The 16,048-nt window shown below is 37.5% G+C and overlaps 1 protein-coding gene across 2 annotated transcripts in view; it reads right to left on the reverse strand.

Annotated features, from left to right (window-relative positions):
* TBCK (TBC1 domain containing kinase) overlaps positions 1-16,048 on the reverse strand; it is an 88,206-nt gene that overhangs the window by 63,966 nt on the left and 8,192 nt on the right. For both annotated transcript variants that reach the window (XM_041395822.1, XM_041395821.1), the window contains exons 4-5: positions 2,279-2,393; positions 716-789 (exon numbers count right to left, since the gene is read on the reverse strand). In XM_041395822.1, coding sequence (XP_041251756.1) covers positions 716-789; positions 2,279-2,393 — 189 coding nt within the window. The remainder of the gene's footprint in view (positions 1-715; positions 790-2,278; positions 2,394-16,048) is intronic.

The raw sequence follows: 16,048 nt of genomic DNA on the forward strand, positions 1-16,048 counted from the left end.
GAAAACAGAGATTGAGTTTCAGCATTAGGATATTAAATAAGTGTATCCTATGCTCATTCTTCGGGATGGTGGCAGCAGGTTTCCATTGATAGTGTGCTCCCATCAAATAACTTCTGAATTCGAAAAAAAAAAGTAACAAAAAGTGTTAAGGACATATATTACCTCCTACTAGATGATTTCAAAATCACTTAATATCACTTTTCTTTTTGTCAACACTTCAGTATAATACCTAAAAAGTATGCAATCATGTTTTGAAAGGGAACATCAGCTCAGTATTTAATTTGAAAACAACATGACATCTCAAAAAATCAAAAAGTGACAAAAACCCCTCTGCAACAAAGCAGTGGTTTGTAATACAGTATGATCACTTGAAAATAAATCATAAAATTATAAAGAGACAGAAACATTACATTGGTGGGCAACAGTGAAGCACTGATTACGCACTTTTCTACCTTTGAAATTAGGAATCCAAATCATAGGGAAGTGTTAGTATCTGAATGCAAATCTAGGGAATGAGGACTGACTGAATAAAGGGAATCACAGAGTTAGGCTAACATTGTACCCATTCTCTATTTTTCATTCATCTCACCTGGCCAGATGACAACCTCTTTAGTGACATTATCAGAAGCCTCTGTATAAGGGGTGCTCTAAACATGAATTATTTACTGAAAAAATAAGTCTCTGATATATTTGTATTGTGTAGCTACATCCTTACCCTATAGGAAAATCAACATCAACACCTTGAGCAGTCATGTGGTAAAGTCCAAATTTAGCCAATTTCACATGCCCCTGCAAAGGGAAAAATAAATGATCAAGAGCAGCAGAATCCAACACTGGAAAAATCTATGTTTAAATTAAAAAAGTTAAAACAAAATTAAAAAAAAAAAAAGTCAAACTGTATTAGATGTCAGAGGACAGAAACCTATAAAAAACACCTTCTTACATTTCTGCCTCATCTATTATGCACTGCAAGTTAAAGATGTGTTTATTTCTAATGCTTTTACTTCTCAAGAGCATTAAGTAAATCACTTTGCTTGGAACACATCAGAACTTTTTAAGTTACAGCATTATTTTCAGTAAATCAAAAGTCTTAAATACTCCACTGAACATTTCTGTTCGAAAACTTCAAAATCCTGTTTGACTCCTAGAACTCCCTAAACATGACCAATATTCCCTTAACTCTTCCATTTACCAGCCTTGATTCTGCAGATGTCCCATCAATTCATTACCATCCTGCTCTCCTTGACAGTATCAATATGTATTTTAAACAAATAGTTTTTCCAGGTACTTACTTTTTATTTGTGAAGACAGAAAGCTAACACCAAAACAACAAAAATTAGGCACAGAAGTTAAACAAAGCCTTAATTCTGCTGAATATTAAATTACACTCAGCCAGCCTCCAGATGGTGCAACGAGAAGGCTACATCAGAAAGCTTTCAAAGGGCAGGGGAGAGCTTAGAAGTTTATTGTCTCACAGCCCTCTTCTGTTCTTTTATTGATTTTAGGAGTATCTTAAAATCCTAGAGTACCTTTGCATGTTAGAGCATTATTATGATTTTCATTTATCTACAAGCATATAAAAATATATGTATTCCTTATTTTTGGTGTTCCTTATTTTTGTCCTCTCCTTTTGTTGCCTTCCAGGGAGAGGATCTAGTTATTCTACCAAAACTGAGTAAAAAAGGATTGATATAGGAGTTATGCAGATAAGTTAAACTCTTTAGCTGCTGGTTCTGATGAAGAAACTGCTCTGAGGACACCATTAGCTATTAATTTCTCTCAGATTTTATGAACAGAAATTGTACTCCTCTCTGCCAACTCAATAGTCTGTGGACAGAATTGACAGATATTTAAATTTGAATAATTTAACATGGACAAAAAATATCTTGGTATCTTAAAAGGCCAGTATCATATCACCATGGAACACAAGAAATATTAGTGACAGTTAATTAGCCATAGGAAGTATTCTTCTAGTCAAATAGCTAGGAAGATCTTGTAAGTAATTAATGATGACAAATAGACTTAGATGACCACTTTGAGAAGGGAGATAAAGAGTGGTTTGGGATAGAACAGAAAAATAAATTTGCCAATACATTTCAAACTTAGGAAATGAGGGAAAATCTTAGTTAAAAAAAAAAAAATAAACAAAACCAACAACTTTCCAGATCTGCATTTTTTTCCCCAATGAAAGGACTGCGACTGTCCAGTCTCCACCTATGACATAGCACAGCACTTGTTAGCAGCAAACAACCCCACAGATTTATTCCTGTAGCTGTACCTTTCGATCCAAAAGAATATTGCAAGGGGAGAGTGCTCGGTGGACCATTCCATACTTATTCATGTATTGCAAACCTTGCAAAACCTCATATGCTATGCATAAGATCCTTGAAGAACTGAAAAAAAACCAAAGAAATCAACAACATGGTATAGTGAATGTTTTCCTTTTTAATCTCTAAAAATGTAATGTTCCACAGCTATTCCAAACAAAAGTGAGACATTTACAATTTCAGAACAGTTTAAGGGATCAGCATTGAATACGGTGGGGTATGTTCAGTGCCATACACACATCTCCTCAAAATCCCACAACTAGGTCTCTTCACTCTGAACTGGTCTTTAGGAAGTGTAGAAACTGCTGACAAAGTGTAAAACACTCTCTTCAATAGAAACTCACCTAATCAGGAAAAAAAATCTCAACCCTCCCTTGCTTTTATTTGCTGTTCTTAAGTCTCCTACCGAGGGAAAAAAAAGTTCACCTGAACAAATGGTTTTTAAAACTCAGATAGTAACTAGAGCTTATTCAGAAGACAGGAGAGAGGCCTAACTAGCTCATATGTATAGTCTTCAATCATCTCAAAATCTAAAATAAGGGGGGAAAAAAAAAGCAGAAAAACTGCATTTTTAGCACATTTTGTTTCACAATCTGGGAAGTATCAAACTTAGCATCTTTGCAGAGAAACAACAAAGCTTACCTTGCAAAACATTTTGACATATCTATGTATTTGGACAAAAGTTACCATTGCCTCTATAGACTGATAGCCTTAAAGAGGAATTTCTGTGAATAACTGATCAGGAATTTGTACAGATCATTATAAAAGGCTTCCAAAGTGCACGCTAAATAAGAGCAAAAGGCACAGATCTCATATCACCTAGAGAGATTCCATTTAACTTTCTACTCTTCTCATTCTGTTCACTACCCCTAAGCCATTTCAGGTATCATTCCCTCTGCAGGCACTGGTTTACACAACATCAAAAAATCAAAGCATATCTACTTACAAAGACCTAACTTTACATCCTTTTTTTTTGGTATTTCATTGTTAAAGAATAACATACAACATACAAGTCTTAACATATATCATACAAGTCTTCTGGAGGATATTCACCTCCTTCTCTTGCTTACTAAAAACTTATGCAACAGCAGAATGAGGAAGAGTATTTCAGACTGGTGACAGTGACAAGCCAGCTATCTGACTAAACACCAAAATGAATTTATTTATTCAACTTCATCAGCTGCTATTCATACCTGATGGAATGACAAAAAATTGTTTTACAAGCGTAAATAGCTAGATTTTGACAAAAGTCACACTTACAACACATTCTGGAACTAGTGCACAGAAATACTGAAAGAAGTTACCCTGCATGGAGCTATTCTCTAGATCTTCCCCTTTTTCCTGGAAGAGCTCTGTACTAATTCATAAGACTTGTGAATATATACTTTTAAGATAAATTTAAAGCACAAAGGGCATCTCTTCTAACATATATCCATACTGCTGTATCTTAGGTGATAGCATTTCAAAGTGATTCTCAAGGTCTTAGAAATTTGATCAAAACCTCATGGCTAATGACCACAAAACCAAAACAAAACCCCACAACCTCCCTCCCTAGCACCTCCCACCCACAAGTTAAATACACCACAGCATCACTCTGTATTAGCTGTGTACCTTTCATCTCAGTCATTTTTGGGCAGAAATATGAACACGGTAAAAAAAAATTACAAGTCTTTAGCTTTCTTGTATACTTTTTTGTCTTCAATGCAAATACTAGTGATAATGGTGACAAAGAGAACCCCCTCTCTCATTTTCTGCTCAGTTTTGCAAAACAAGACATGGAAAATAAACGATGGAATATTCATGCTTCAAGTAAGGAAACAATTGCATCTGAACAATTAGTAAATCATGAGGTATTCTAGCCTAAACATTGTTTCTGTGTTAAAAAGTAAAAGTAAATATAGAATATTAAAAAGCCAGAAGTAACAATTAATACAGGTTAAATTTGGTGGCCGTTTGCTGGAGGCAGACAGTGTGCTCTGCTGGCACCAGGGGGCCTCAGCCACCCATTTATTCTCCATGTTCTCTTGCAATTCATTAAAAAAACACCCCAGAACCTGAGTAAATACATGAAAATACTGCTTTGGGATTCTTTGCTCTTCTGGATAAACCCCTCTTGCCATTACAACGACCAGGAACACAGGAGTGGTAACTATTTTTCAATGTGCATTCCATGCTCAGTGCTCTTAGACCCTTGATGCCATGCTGCTGGGCAGAAGTGTTGAGCTAAGTACCTCCCACTGGTCCTTCAGCAGAGAGGGAACTCTGTATACCAAGCTCTGCATTGTGCGGCTGCACCTTGTGTAGTTCTTCTTTATTAGGGAAAATGCACTGTGTGGTTACAATCCATGAGATTTGCATTTAATCCCAAAGGGCCTGACAACTCCACTTACTGCTGCTGTCAAGCCCAAGAGATTTCTCTCCTTTATTCTCCCCAAGGCCAAACTCAGCAGACGTTCCCAGCCTCACTGCAGACCACTACCAAGGTTGTCCCCTTGCTTCAGTGGGTTTCAGCACCATCCCAGTTTCTACAGCCACTGTCAACACTGCAAGCATTGCATTAGCCTTCAGCAAATGCAGAAAGTACACTCATAAAGCTGCTTCCAGGCTGCAGTGAAACTTGACTTTAAAAAGCCCCTGTAAACAGGAAAAGAAAATGCTGCTCAAAATGAGGAGGAAACTTACAAAAATCCAATGCTGATGGCGAGCTCGGAGCAGATTCAGAAACTTATTTGCCAATTAGCTGGAAGTCTGTTTTTCAATAGACTAGCTACTTTTGAACTGCAATAAATGTAGCCCTGTTTAACTACTGGGCATCTTGTACAGCAAAAGTATCAGCACCCTCCTTTAGCAGGAGGTAGAGAAAAGACAAACAATAGCAAAAGCACTAGAAACAACACAGGAGATGAAGTGGCCAAATGTAAGTGTGGCAGGTTTGACACCAATCACACCATGGACCTAAGGAGCGCCATAATGGCAGCTGTGTGGCATGAAGCAGCCTCTTACTGTCAGCAAATGATGATCATGGCTGTGACTTCATATTACAGTAAAACAAATCAGTCTTTACTTGCCCTGCTTAAGGCAATACTGTAGAATGCAGCAAGTAAAAGCAAAAGTGTGAGATGCACTGGAGTTTCCTAGCTCTTCCAACAAGACTTGTTTTAAGGTCATTTTCCTCTCCACCAGCAAGAAAAGAAACAGAAAGTCTTTCGCAAAAGGAACACATGTTCAAGAAGTTGTCTGCATTTTAATCCTTAGTCTGGATACCAAAAAAATCTCTTCAGCTGTAGCCTAGTCAGCCAGGCCTCTGAACAGGGGTTCTCTTCAAAAGAGAGGATTGCATACAGGTATAAAATCAAATTTCCTGGTTTGGAGAAGAGTCAGCTATGAAAAGAGGTCATTTTGTGTTCCTTCATACTAGAAATCATGAATTAAAAGACTGTAAGGATTAAAACTAATACCAGATTTGGGGCATATAAATTGAATGCATAGAAAAGGAAGCACTAAGGAGAACTGCATTCCCCCCTCAGATCCATCCTGTAAGCAGGACAAGAAAAAAACTCTAGTTTTTTCTAGAAATAAAGTTGATATGAGCAAGTTCAGCCAGCAGTACAAAATCCAGCATGGTTAAGAGAGGCATGTGCATGGCATTTGTGGGTGGAGAGAAAAGGGAAGTCGACTTAAAAACCCACAAAAAGGAGGATTGTTTTATTACCTCCAGAACTTGTCAGACCAAAAGCTATACCAGACAAATGACTAATTTCCACACTGTAATAGTACACAGGTGGCTGCACTGTGCCTTTACCAAAAACATTAACTTTTCCACTTAGCGGCCAGCCTGATCTCCAGTCTATTGAATTCTTACTGTTAAGGACATGAAAACATTTTCTGGAAGTTTATTCAGGAATAATGAACCTAACCTGTCAGGAAACAGATGGTTTAGCAGAGTTTCAATCTCTTGTGGTTCTGCAAACCCACTGATGAAATAAACTGATTGCTTCGGAGACTGTTGTCACTTTTTAGATTCAGACAGGTTGGGTGGGGAAGAAAAGCTTCTTAGTGCACCCACTATGCTCCCTGGTCTGAATGAGAACAGCTTCTGGGCCAGGGTGAAAGGCAAAGTACCAGAAGAAGTTGGTACACCCAGAGTCCTACCTTTTTCAAAAGGATCAGATTTTAGCAGAGAGAGTGAGAAAGATGAATTATCAGCAACAAAGTGAAGACAATAAGCCCTGAAAATAATCAGGGGATTGGAGAGCTAAGAGTGAGCATACTCACCCAGTAGGGACTGAGCAGTACCTGGGAAGAAAAAGCTCACGAGAACTGCCCAAGCCACAGGTCAACATAAACACAAGAGCAAACAAAATAATTGCTTTATTTAGAAATCAAAAACTTTATGACAAAAACGTGGTATGCTGAATTCCTGCTAAAACAACCCAACAATATTACCTATGTATTATTCAGTTTAAGTGGCTATTTTTTAAATTATGGTTTGTGATAAATGGCAATGATAAGGCAGCTGCTTGTAGAAGTGGGAATTGGACTCCAAGATAGGCAGCTCTAGGAACAAACAATTTATTGCAATGAATTATTTCCATTTTAGACAAAATTACTGGTCTCCCAAATCCTAAAAATAGTCATATTAGCTCAGACCACAAATTATTTCAGACCACTATACTTAAAAAAAAAAAGGCAGGCAGATGCCTAGGAGAAAGGGTATACAGAGCAAGCACATACGAAATTTTGATATTTTCCTGGCTTCCAACTTCTTCTAATCCAAGATTTCTTCTGGGTGAAACAAAAGTTTGCCTCCTAAGCATCATGTCTGGTAATATCATCTACTAGATCCTGTGGCATTCCACAGTCATCAAGAATTCTGTTAGTAAAATATCCTTGCTATTTTACCATTGCTTGACTCTGGAGCAGGAAAAGCAATTGTGGAAAAATGTATTTGACAGCCAGCAGCATGGTAGTTGCTGCATACACCACAGACTGCTGAAGGGAAAATAAAAACTACTTCATGCATGACATATTGAATACTGAAGAACAAGAGGACTGCGGATCACACAGTTGGAAATCAGAGACGGGTGGGGTCAGGAGGCTTGACTTATTAAACTGTCTGACCAAAAAAATTCCAACATGAGAAAAGAAACAATGAAGAGATGAATTTTCAGCATTCATGTCAATATCATAGAAGTTACAGGTTCTCACAAGTTTCTTTCCCTCCAGTTTAAAGGGAAATCAATGCCAATCCACACACAAATTCACTCCATTATCTTTAAGAGAAGTGCGTTCATGGCATTAACTGGAAATACATCTTCTCTTTTTTCAGTGCTACAGTAACATAGTTTTATATGAAAAGAGTAATTAGGTAGCTCAAAACATCTTCCTGTCTTCTTACTGTGTCCTGTCCTACCTTCTATACTACATCATCTCCCCTTTTGATGCAGAAGAAGCTATTACAGTGTTGGCAATCAGTCCATAGTGATTGTGCTGCTTGTGCAATAATTAATTTTTGGTGAAGAATGTGGGCATTAATCCCACTACCTCTCATAGGTGCACTGGCATCTGGCCAGTGTCAACCCATCACATTTATGTACCTGTGCAGCAGGACAGGAGCAAAAACAGCAGGCTGGAGCAAAATCTTGATGAAAGGAGAAATATTTCTGGCTGTTACAAATATATTTGTGGTATTTTTAACTGGTTATGGCCAATTGTAAATTTAATATCCTTTTATGCTTTTGTATCAGTCAACACAGAGCGCCCAATCCAGTTTTTAGAAGGAAGAAAGCTGTGCCTGGAAAGTACATTCAGTACTTAAAGGACCATTTTGAATAAGAATGTTTCATCAAGTGAAGTGAACAGAGGCCCTACCAGAATCTGAAAACAAAACAGGACTGGTATCAGAAAGCAAGCCTCCTCATCATCTACTTAACTGCACAGAGTCCTGTAATTTTGTAGGTACTAGAGATGTGTATGTAGGTTAGTACTAAGTCATGTTTATTCAGTGCAGTGGCAATTTAAGGAAAGGGGAAATCGGTAACAAAAACTGGAACCAGAATGATTTTGACTTCTCTTAGGAAGGCAGAGCAAGAGCAAACACAGTAGGAGTATGCTGATGATACCATGTTTCTGCGTTTCTCTTTCCTCAGACTTACAGCTCATAGGAATATACACTGCAATGCATGCTTAAGTAAGTCCTTCATTAAATCTGTGCACCTTGTTCTAGCATTGACATATTTCTGTAAAAAGTAAACTCTAAAGGAAGAGAACCTCAACAAGCAGAAGCCTTAAGAAGCTTGTAGCACTGATACACAGGAGAGAAAACATGGGTTCCTCTCCCAAAGCAGAGTGTCAGACAGGGTCTGCCCTGAGGAAGCACACCAGAGCAACACTAACCAGCAACGTCATCAATCACCATCCCTGAACTTGTGAAACTAATACACATTTGGAATCCAGGAAGGAGATTCATCACAAAAAATTGCGTCTGTTCAAAGTGAAAGGGAACCAGGTTGTGAACAGATGTAATGTTTCTGAACTCATAAAAGTGACAATATTTCAATACAAGCCAAACTATAAAACAAAGAAAATGACATTTGCAGTTAGTTCCATTACTGCGAACAATGTGGATAGACTGGTTAGAAGTGGTGTGGCCAAATGGTTCAGCAAAGGATAAAGTTTGGGTATAATCCCAGCTGAGACAATCACTGCATTGACCTCAAGAAAGCCATCTGACCTCCTTGTTCCTCAATCAACCAGCTGGAAAACTGGATAAAAAGCAGAAGTGGGTTGAAAACCAGATGTGCAGATAAATTGGGTCTTCCTGGGTAAATAAATTACAAAATACCCTATACAGAACATAAAGAGTTTGATGCAGGTGGGAATAGTTTATTTAGCACTTTATTATGTGTTTGATTAAAAAAATGGCACTGGGGACCAAGATTGTAAACACTGCCAATTTACTTGGAAATGCATTCACATTACCAGAATGAAAAGAACTGGAAAGGAATGCAAAAAACAGAGAATAAGACACACACACACAAAAAAAGAATTTTATAGACAGAGTCCTCAGAAGTCTCTGACTCATTCACAAGGTTATTTCACACAGGATATCTTCAACAAGTTCATCACTCACCTGAGGAAACTCAGAAAGCCCTTTCATTCCACTTTTAAAATTCTAAGCTGCAAGCATGACTTTAAAAGCAACACAGATGATGTTAAACTTTTATGAAGGTGTCAACTTGTAATGTATGATAAAAGTCCATGAAACAATAGATGAAGGCAGAGATAAAGAACAACTTTATATACAGAGCAGATTGAATACAACAATTTTATCAGACCGGTGATTTTTCAGATCATTATCACTTGGAATGATTTAAGCCATACACCAAAAATTTTCAAACACTGCACCTTAATTCCTTTTGGACATCCAGCATTCATCTCAAAAAAAAGGGAGAGGAAATGAAAAAAGTAGTTTTGAAAAGTAAGTACACCTTATAAAGTGGTACTTTAATGAAACTTCTGGTGCCATCCTGTTTAATGCACAGAACGGGAAAGACAATCCACATTCCTAGTTTCTGATCTTGCTCCTGATTAACTTCTAAACTTTTTTAGCCTCAGCTAGCTCAGATGTAAAACATATTTACATTGGTCCAACTTTACATTGGACCAAAAAGTGCAATGAAATAAATTATTTGAATCACTAGATACAAAAATTAGGTAAAATAGCTCTGATTTAAAACCCGATCAGAGACTCAGCATTCTTACCACTGACTATACACTCTGAGTAACATAATAGAACTAGATGCACAGGTGACAATAAAAGAACAAGACCTAACAGGGAGGAAAAACAAGACAATGACCTCAAAATATGCAATAAAGAAATAGCTTCAATAGCATTATACACACGTACCATATGTCACAAGGCCAAAATTTCATTGAAGAAAACAACACATCTCACATTCTGCTCTCCTCCAAAAGGAGTGATCTCATAAAAAGTAGTAGAATTAAGATCACTTGAAGTCAGACCTCCAAAAAGCTTTTGCTTTCTTTTGGACTCCTCTGAACAAATGCATGTACCTTTAAAAAGCCATGCATTATGATTGATACTCCATCAATTCTACCTGCTGCAACTGAGGGCAAGGTATTGATCTGACATTTTAAGATCATAGGAGTGCTTTCTCCCATTTGAGGCTATAATGCACAACTGCGTATTTTACTTTCTTTTTAAGGAAGACTCTTATCTATGGCATGAGAATAGAGTTTTACTTAACATCAGCCATACCAACTTTCTCCTCCACACTGCAAGAGAAGTGATGGATCCCTAACTTCATCATAAAAGGAGATAGATTCCCTCATTCTTACTGTGGTGTGATCAGAAAAACCTGATCAATTAAAAATTTAAAAAGAAAATCTGAAAATAAAGGGTAATTATTGATGCAGGTAACATTGTTACAGCTGTGTGGCAGTATAAACTGAACTGACAGCTCTAGAAATCATGACTAGCTATCAATAAACAATGCTCTCCTTGCAGTCAGACAGGATCATTTTAAAAAAAATTAATTTCTGTTGGCATCTCTATGAAAGGATTAAGCATTATTAACAAGCCACTTAATTAAAACCCCTTCTCCCCCATTAAAAAAAAAAAATCCAACAGAACTTTTAAAGCTATGAACAAATCTTGCAACACTGTACAGATCTTCTGAAGCCAGGCACTCTATGTAAATTATATGTTGCAACAGTGTTACTTTAACAAATAATGTGGCCATAACATAATTTAAAAAAATCTAAATATCTAAGGTCAAAAGCCTACCTAGGTATGTTTTAGTGTTTAGCTCAAAAAATCTGGATCCCTGTATCAATAGTATAGACACTGCTAAAAAGTGAAACAGAACGGGACGTTTCAAGAAGAACAGCCTGCAAATTCAAGTGATCAAAGGGACTTTACAACTAGGCCAATAAGCAGTGGTGCTGCTAGGAATTTCACAGTTAACAACTGATCTGGCAAAAGCTGCTAGGAAGTACATCACTTTGATCTATAAACCAGTACACATCATCACAAGAGGCAGGAAACACCTATCTGGAGAGGTAACCACAAACTTACATGTAGACAAAGCAGATGCCTGTGACTATAAATTAGGAATTTATCCATCACCATACAATTAATACTAAATTTTCTTCAAAGTGACAAGAGAAATGTGATGACCAAAGGGGGAAATAGAGAGGGCTGCAGTTGCATGTAAGAGAAATCCACACACCAAAATTTGTGAAACTAAAGGGCAAGAGAAGCAGAACCCACTCTAAATATGCAATACTCCGAAATACATAGGAAGGATGACTGGCAAAACATAAAATAAGCACTACTGGAAGTACAGGAAATCCCACTTTGCAGAAGCTGGACAGTGCCGATTACATAAAAATATCAGGCATTAGATAATAGCAGAATAAAGACCAGTTCATGCTTCACTTGAAGAGCTCTCAAACTTTACCACCTCTACTTTTAAGAACCACCAAGGGCCACAGCTGCCACTGTGGACTGCACAGCACCAGTCCTGTGGTACTGGATACTCACAGCTAATTTACAGTAAGTATCAGTTCTGTGTACAGAGTGAAGAGTAACAATATGCACAAGCTAACCTTTAGTAAGATGTATACTGCTAATGAATTAGTGAAACCTTAAAACTAGCCTGATCTGCCAGCCTTCTGAACACTCCCATCACAACAGTGTCCAATGCCCTGGTACATGTTTAGTTACACACCCAAGAAGAGAATATCCATATTCAGAGAAGAAACAAATCTCAAACCACAATGACAATAGAGATGTTTGCAGGCATATCAATGCATCTAAATAAAGCAGCTGTCTGATCCCTAATCAGTGACAAATGCCCCCTTGAAGACATTGCTCAGTAGTCCAAAAGCAAGAACTTGCACTTAAGGAAAAAAAAAATCCCTTTCTAGAATGATGCACTGCAAAGCAAGTCTAACAAGTGCTCTTTCTTTTTTTTTCTTCTTTCTAGAAGCAGGATGAAGTGTCAAACACTGCATTTTGTTAGAATAACCATATACTAACCACATCTTGTTCTCACAGTCTACAGCAATTTTTATGCTAAACATAACTATCATAAATCAACATTAGGATTAATAATGTGCTTTAAATCCCCTAAGATTTGCACAGTACAACTTTGACATTTGGGTTTTCAGCCATTAGCTCATTAGTACTAATTTGCTCATTAATGCAGAATGGAATTTTAACATGATCCTTACACAGGATTTCTTCCTTGCAGAAATATCTTTGCAGGATGAAGCCATCCTCCCGCTGAGGATGGTGTTTTTTCTGTTTGAAACTCAACATTCTCTTCCACTAGAAACTGTAGACTCAAAACTCTCCAGTACTTTTGTTCTCAATTAACTCAGCATAAGTCATCTTCTGTTTAAGATCTTTAATACTGCTTTTAGCACGGAAATCTGTATGAAGTGTCTACAAGGAACTACAGAAAAAGAACAGTTGAACAAAAGGTTGAAATAATCAAACAGACTTTATATTGTCATGGTCTAAGCCCAGCTGGAAATTAAGCACCATGCAGTCACTTACTCAACCTCCCTCTCTCCCCCCACCTCAGTGGATTGGGAAGAAGAATCAAAGTAAATCTTGCAGGCTGAGATAAAATTAGCGGCATAATTGACGATAAAGTAAAATACAGTAATAATAGTAAATGATAATAATATTGCTAATGAAATGGGAAAACCCAGTGATGCACAGTGCAATTGCTCACCAGCCACTGACCAATGCCAGGCCCCCTTCCCAGACCCAGGCTGGCCTCCCCTCCAGGGAACTGCCCCAGCTGATGCTGCCCATGATGTGGTGTGGAACACCCCACTGGTCAGTTTGGGTCACCTCTCCCAGCTTTGCTCCCTCCCAGTTTCTTTTGTGTACCTCCTCACTGGCAGAGCATGAGCCAAGGAAAAATGTCCTTGACTCAGGATAAACACGGCATAGCAAAAACCCAAAACATCAGTGTTATCAACACCATTCTCATTCCGAATCCAAAACATGTAGTGGAACAGCTACTGAAAGGAAATCAACTCTACATTAGTTGAAATCAGGACAATTACATACAGCTATCATATCCACATTTTAATAGCAAGAGGCAGACACTACCAAGCTCAAAGAGTAGGATTCTTCACTTTTTTCCCCCCCTTGGAAGACAAGAGAAGAAACAAGCATGCACTCACTATTATGTTTCACATATAAGGAGGAAACACATATGAGTTCTGAAATGTCCTTGTGCTGCCATCAAACAGTGCAGCCAAATATGCAAGCAAAGAATTTGGTTCCATTCCTTAAAATGATCAATAAAACATCTCGAGGAACAATGTTCACCTCTAGTGACTCATGCAATCTGCATCCCTTTTCCATTCAAAACAATTGTTTTCTTGTGAGAGTACAGGCAATAACAGGAGACAACCTATGCTAAAAGGAATGCTACAGGAAGACTTGCAGTCAAGCTAAACATTACTTACAAAAATAAACCAGTGCTTCTATAAGAAGAAAACCATAATTGGACAATATATAAACAATTCCAGACTGACAGATAATCTTTCATCATACCTTTGCAAGTAAAGCATTATCAAGAAAGTAAAGAAAAAAGCCTATAGACACTAAATGTCCAAACTACAGAACTTCACACATGCCTCAGGGAAACAAAAAGCCTTTGTTTATTAATGCTACTTCATTTTACTGTTACATAATTTATCCTTGCCAAATTCAGCCTTATTGTGATATACGGATTTCTCATCTGAAATTCCAACACAGACTTGATTCAAAGCAGAATACACTCAGCCCATGAAGCTCTGCTCATATGCAGCTCTTCAAGTCAAATAATGTAAAACCTTCGGCCTTTTGATGACTTGCACCTGTTTTACAAACATTTTTGAAGAATGCAGGGATACTCAGAAATTGTTTTCCTCCTCATCTAATAACTTCTGTACCACAGTCTCACTTCAAGTTTGCCAAAAGCACACTAAAAGCAATGATGGCATGAAGAACTCTAGTCCAATCAGTGAACAGACAACTGTTTAATGTAGCCAAATAAAATGTACTCATCCAAATCCATCAGATCATGTTTTCTCCAAACTAGTAAACAGCTGCAGACACAGTCTGCTTCCCATCAAATGTTCCATGTATAACAAACTATACCTTGTATCTGATGGTTCACTAGTAATTTTCCAATACCATGACTTTCAAAACATATGACAGCTATATTTTATTGAAGAAAGGAATGGACTTAGACCATCCAAGCCACAAATTGAAGACCAATCCAGAAACTGTACTGTAGGTGCCAAAAGTCTGCTGAATGTCAGTATTTTCTGGCATTTTTATTGTTATGAATAGAAGTGCAGACCAACTTCTTCAAAGAAGAAACACACTTGAAGCATGACAGAAAAGGAAATGCTCACAACTCTTTTTATAACAGCACAGGAGCAGAGAAAATAACTCCTTTAACACTGTCTGGAAAAGGTATCTCAAAGGAGTAGTTGGAAATGCGTTTAAAAGATGGAGAACCTTTAAGATAAAAGTACATCCTACATTCTGGTCTTTGGTAGGAACACTAACAACTAGCAACTTGGAAAAAACAAAATTTTGATTGCCATTTTAGTGAGACTGTTAAAGTATAAAACATCGACCCATCATAATTTTTTGAGACTTATTTTCAATTCATTCACAAGAAAAAAATCCTTGTATGCATAGGAAGACAGAGGAAACCAGCTAGACTGAGACACATTTTCAAATCTCTGAACAGCAATAAACCACTGTGAGCTTAAATCAGGTATTTACTATTTTTGTGTGACTGTACATAAATTCCCAGCCTTTAAAACATTTAACTGACTCCTGAACATACTTCAGAGATCTGATTTTGCACTAGTGTGACTGTTATAAACTGAAACTAAGTTCATCCTTTCAATGAGCACAACAACAAACAGGATACTAAATTGAGAATATGCAAACAGGAGACAATGACCTGGACTACAATCTCTCTCAGGGAAGACAGTGGGCAGCAGTCTGGTGAAAAATGGGATATCAATGCCTAAAATTCTTATCCTATATCAATGACTAAAATTCTAATCCTACCCTTATCATACCCTCTTATCCACGATTGCAGCCTGAATTTCCTGTTGCACACAACTCCAAAAGAGCTTTCCTGCTGTTACTGACATGCCCAATGGAAGCACAGTAAAGAAAATTTGGATTAATGCCACTTTTAGAAGCATTAACTGCAGTTACTATGTCCACATGGCTATCCTCTGAAAAAAAACCCAACCAAAACACAAGAGAGCTGTAATAAATTCCTTTTCAGTACCTGCTTACCTGTGGTAAGAATTGTGAAAAACTGACATTCATTTCCTCCCTTTGAGAGTTCTTGAAATTTACCTGATAAGAGTCCCTTCTTAGCAGAAGGGAAAACTTACCTGAGAAGAGTTTTTATAGCTTATTCCAGGATCCCAAATATGCAACACTCGAAGCAGAAAATAATCTGGCCATAAATTACCAAACACTTACTTGCCTTAATCTTTGAAAATGGAGTTCAGCATGTTAACTTTGAGGACAATGACAAACGATCTCTGCAATTCCTGGGGACTGCTGACCAGTATTGTTAGGTAATTAATGAATTCATGAATATGTCACAACTCTAATTTCTAGCAAATGTTTGATGGTATGCTCAGTA

This window comes from Onychostruthus taczanowskii, unplaced genomic scaffold (assembly GCF_017590055.1).
Source record: "Onychostruthus taczanowskii isolate IOZ18803 unplaced genomic scaffold, ASM1759005v1 scaffold12, whole genome shotgun sequence".
NCBI lineage: Eukaryota > Metazoa > Chordata > Aves > Passeriformes > Passeridae > Onychostruthus > Onychostruthus taczanowskii.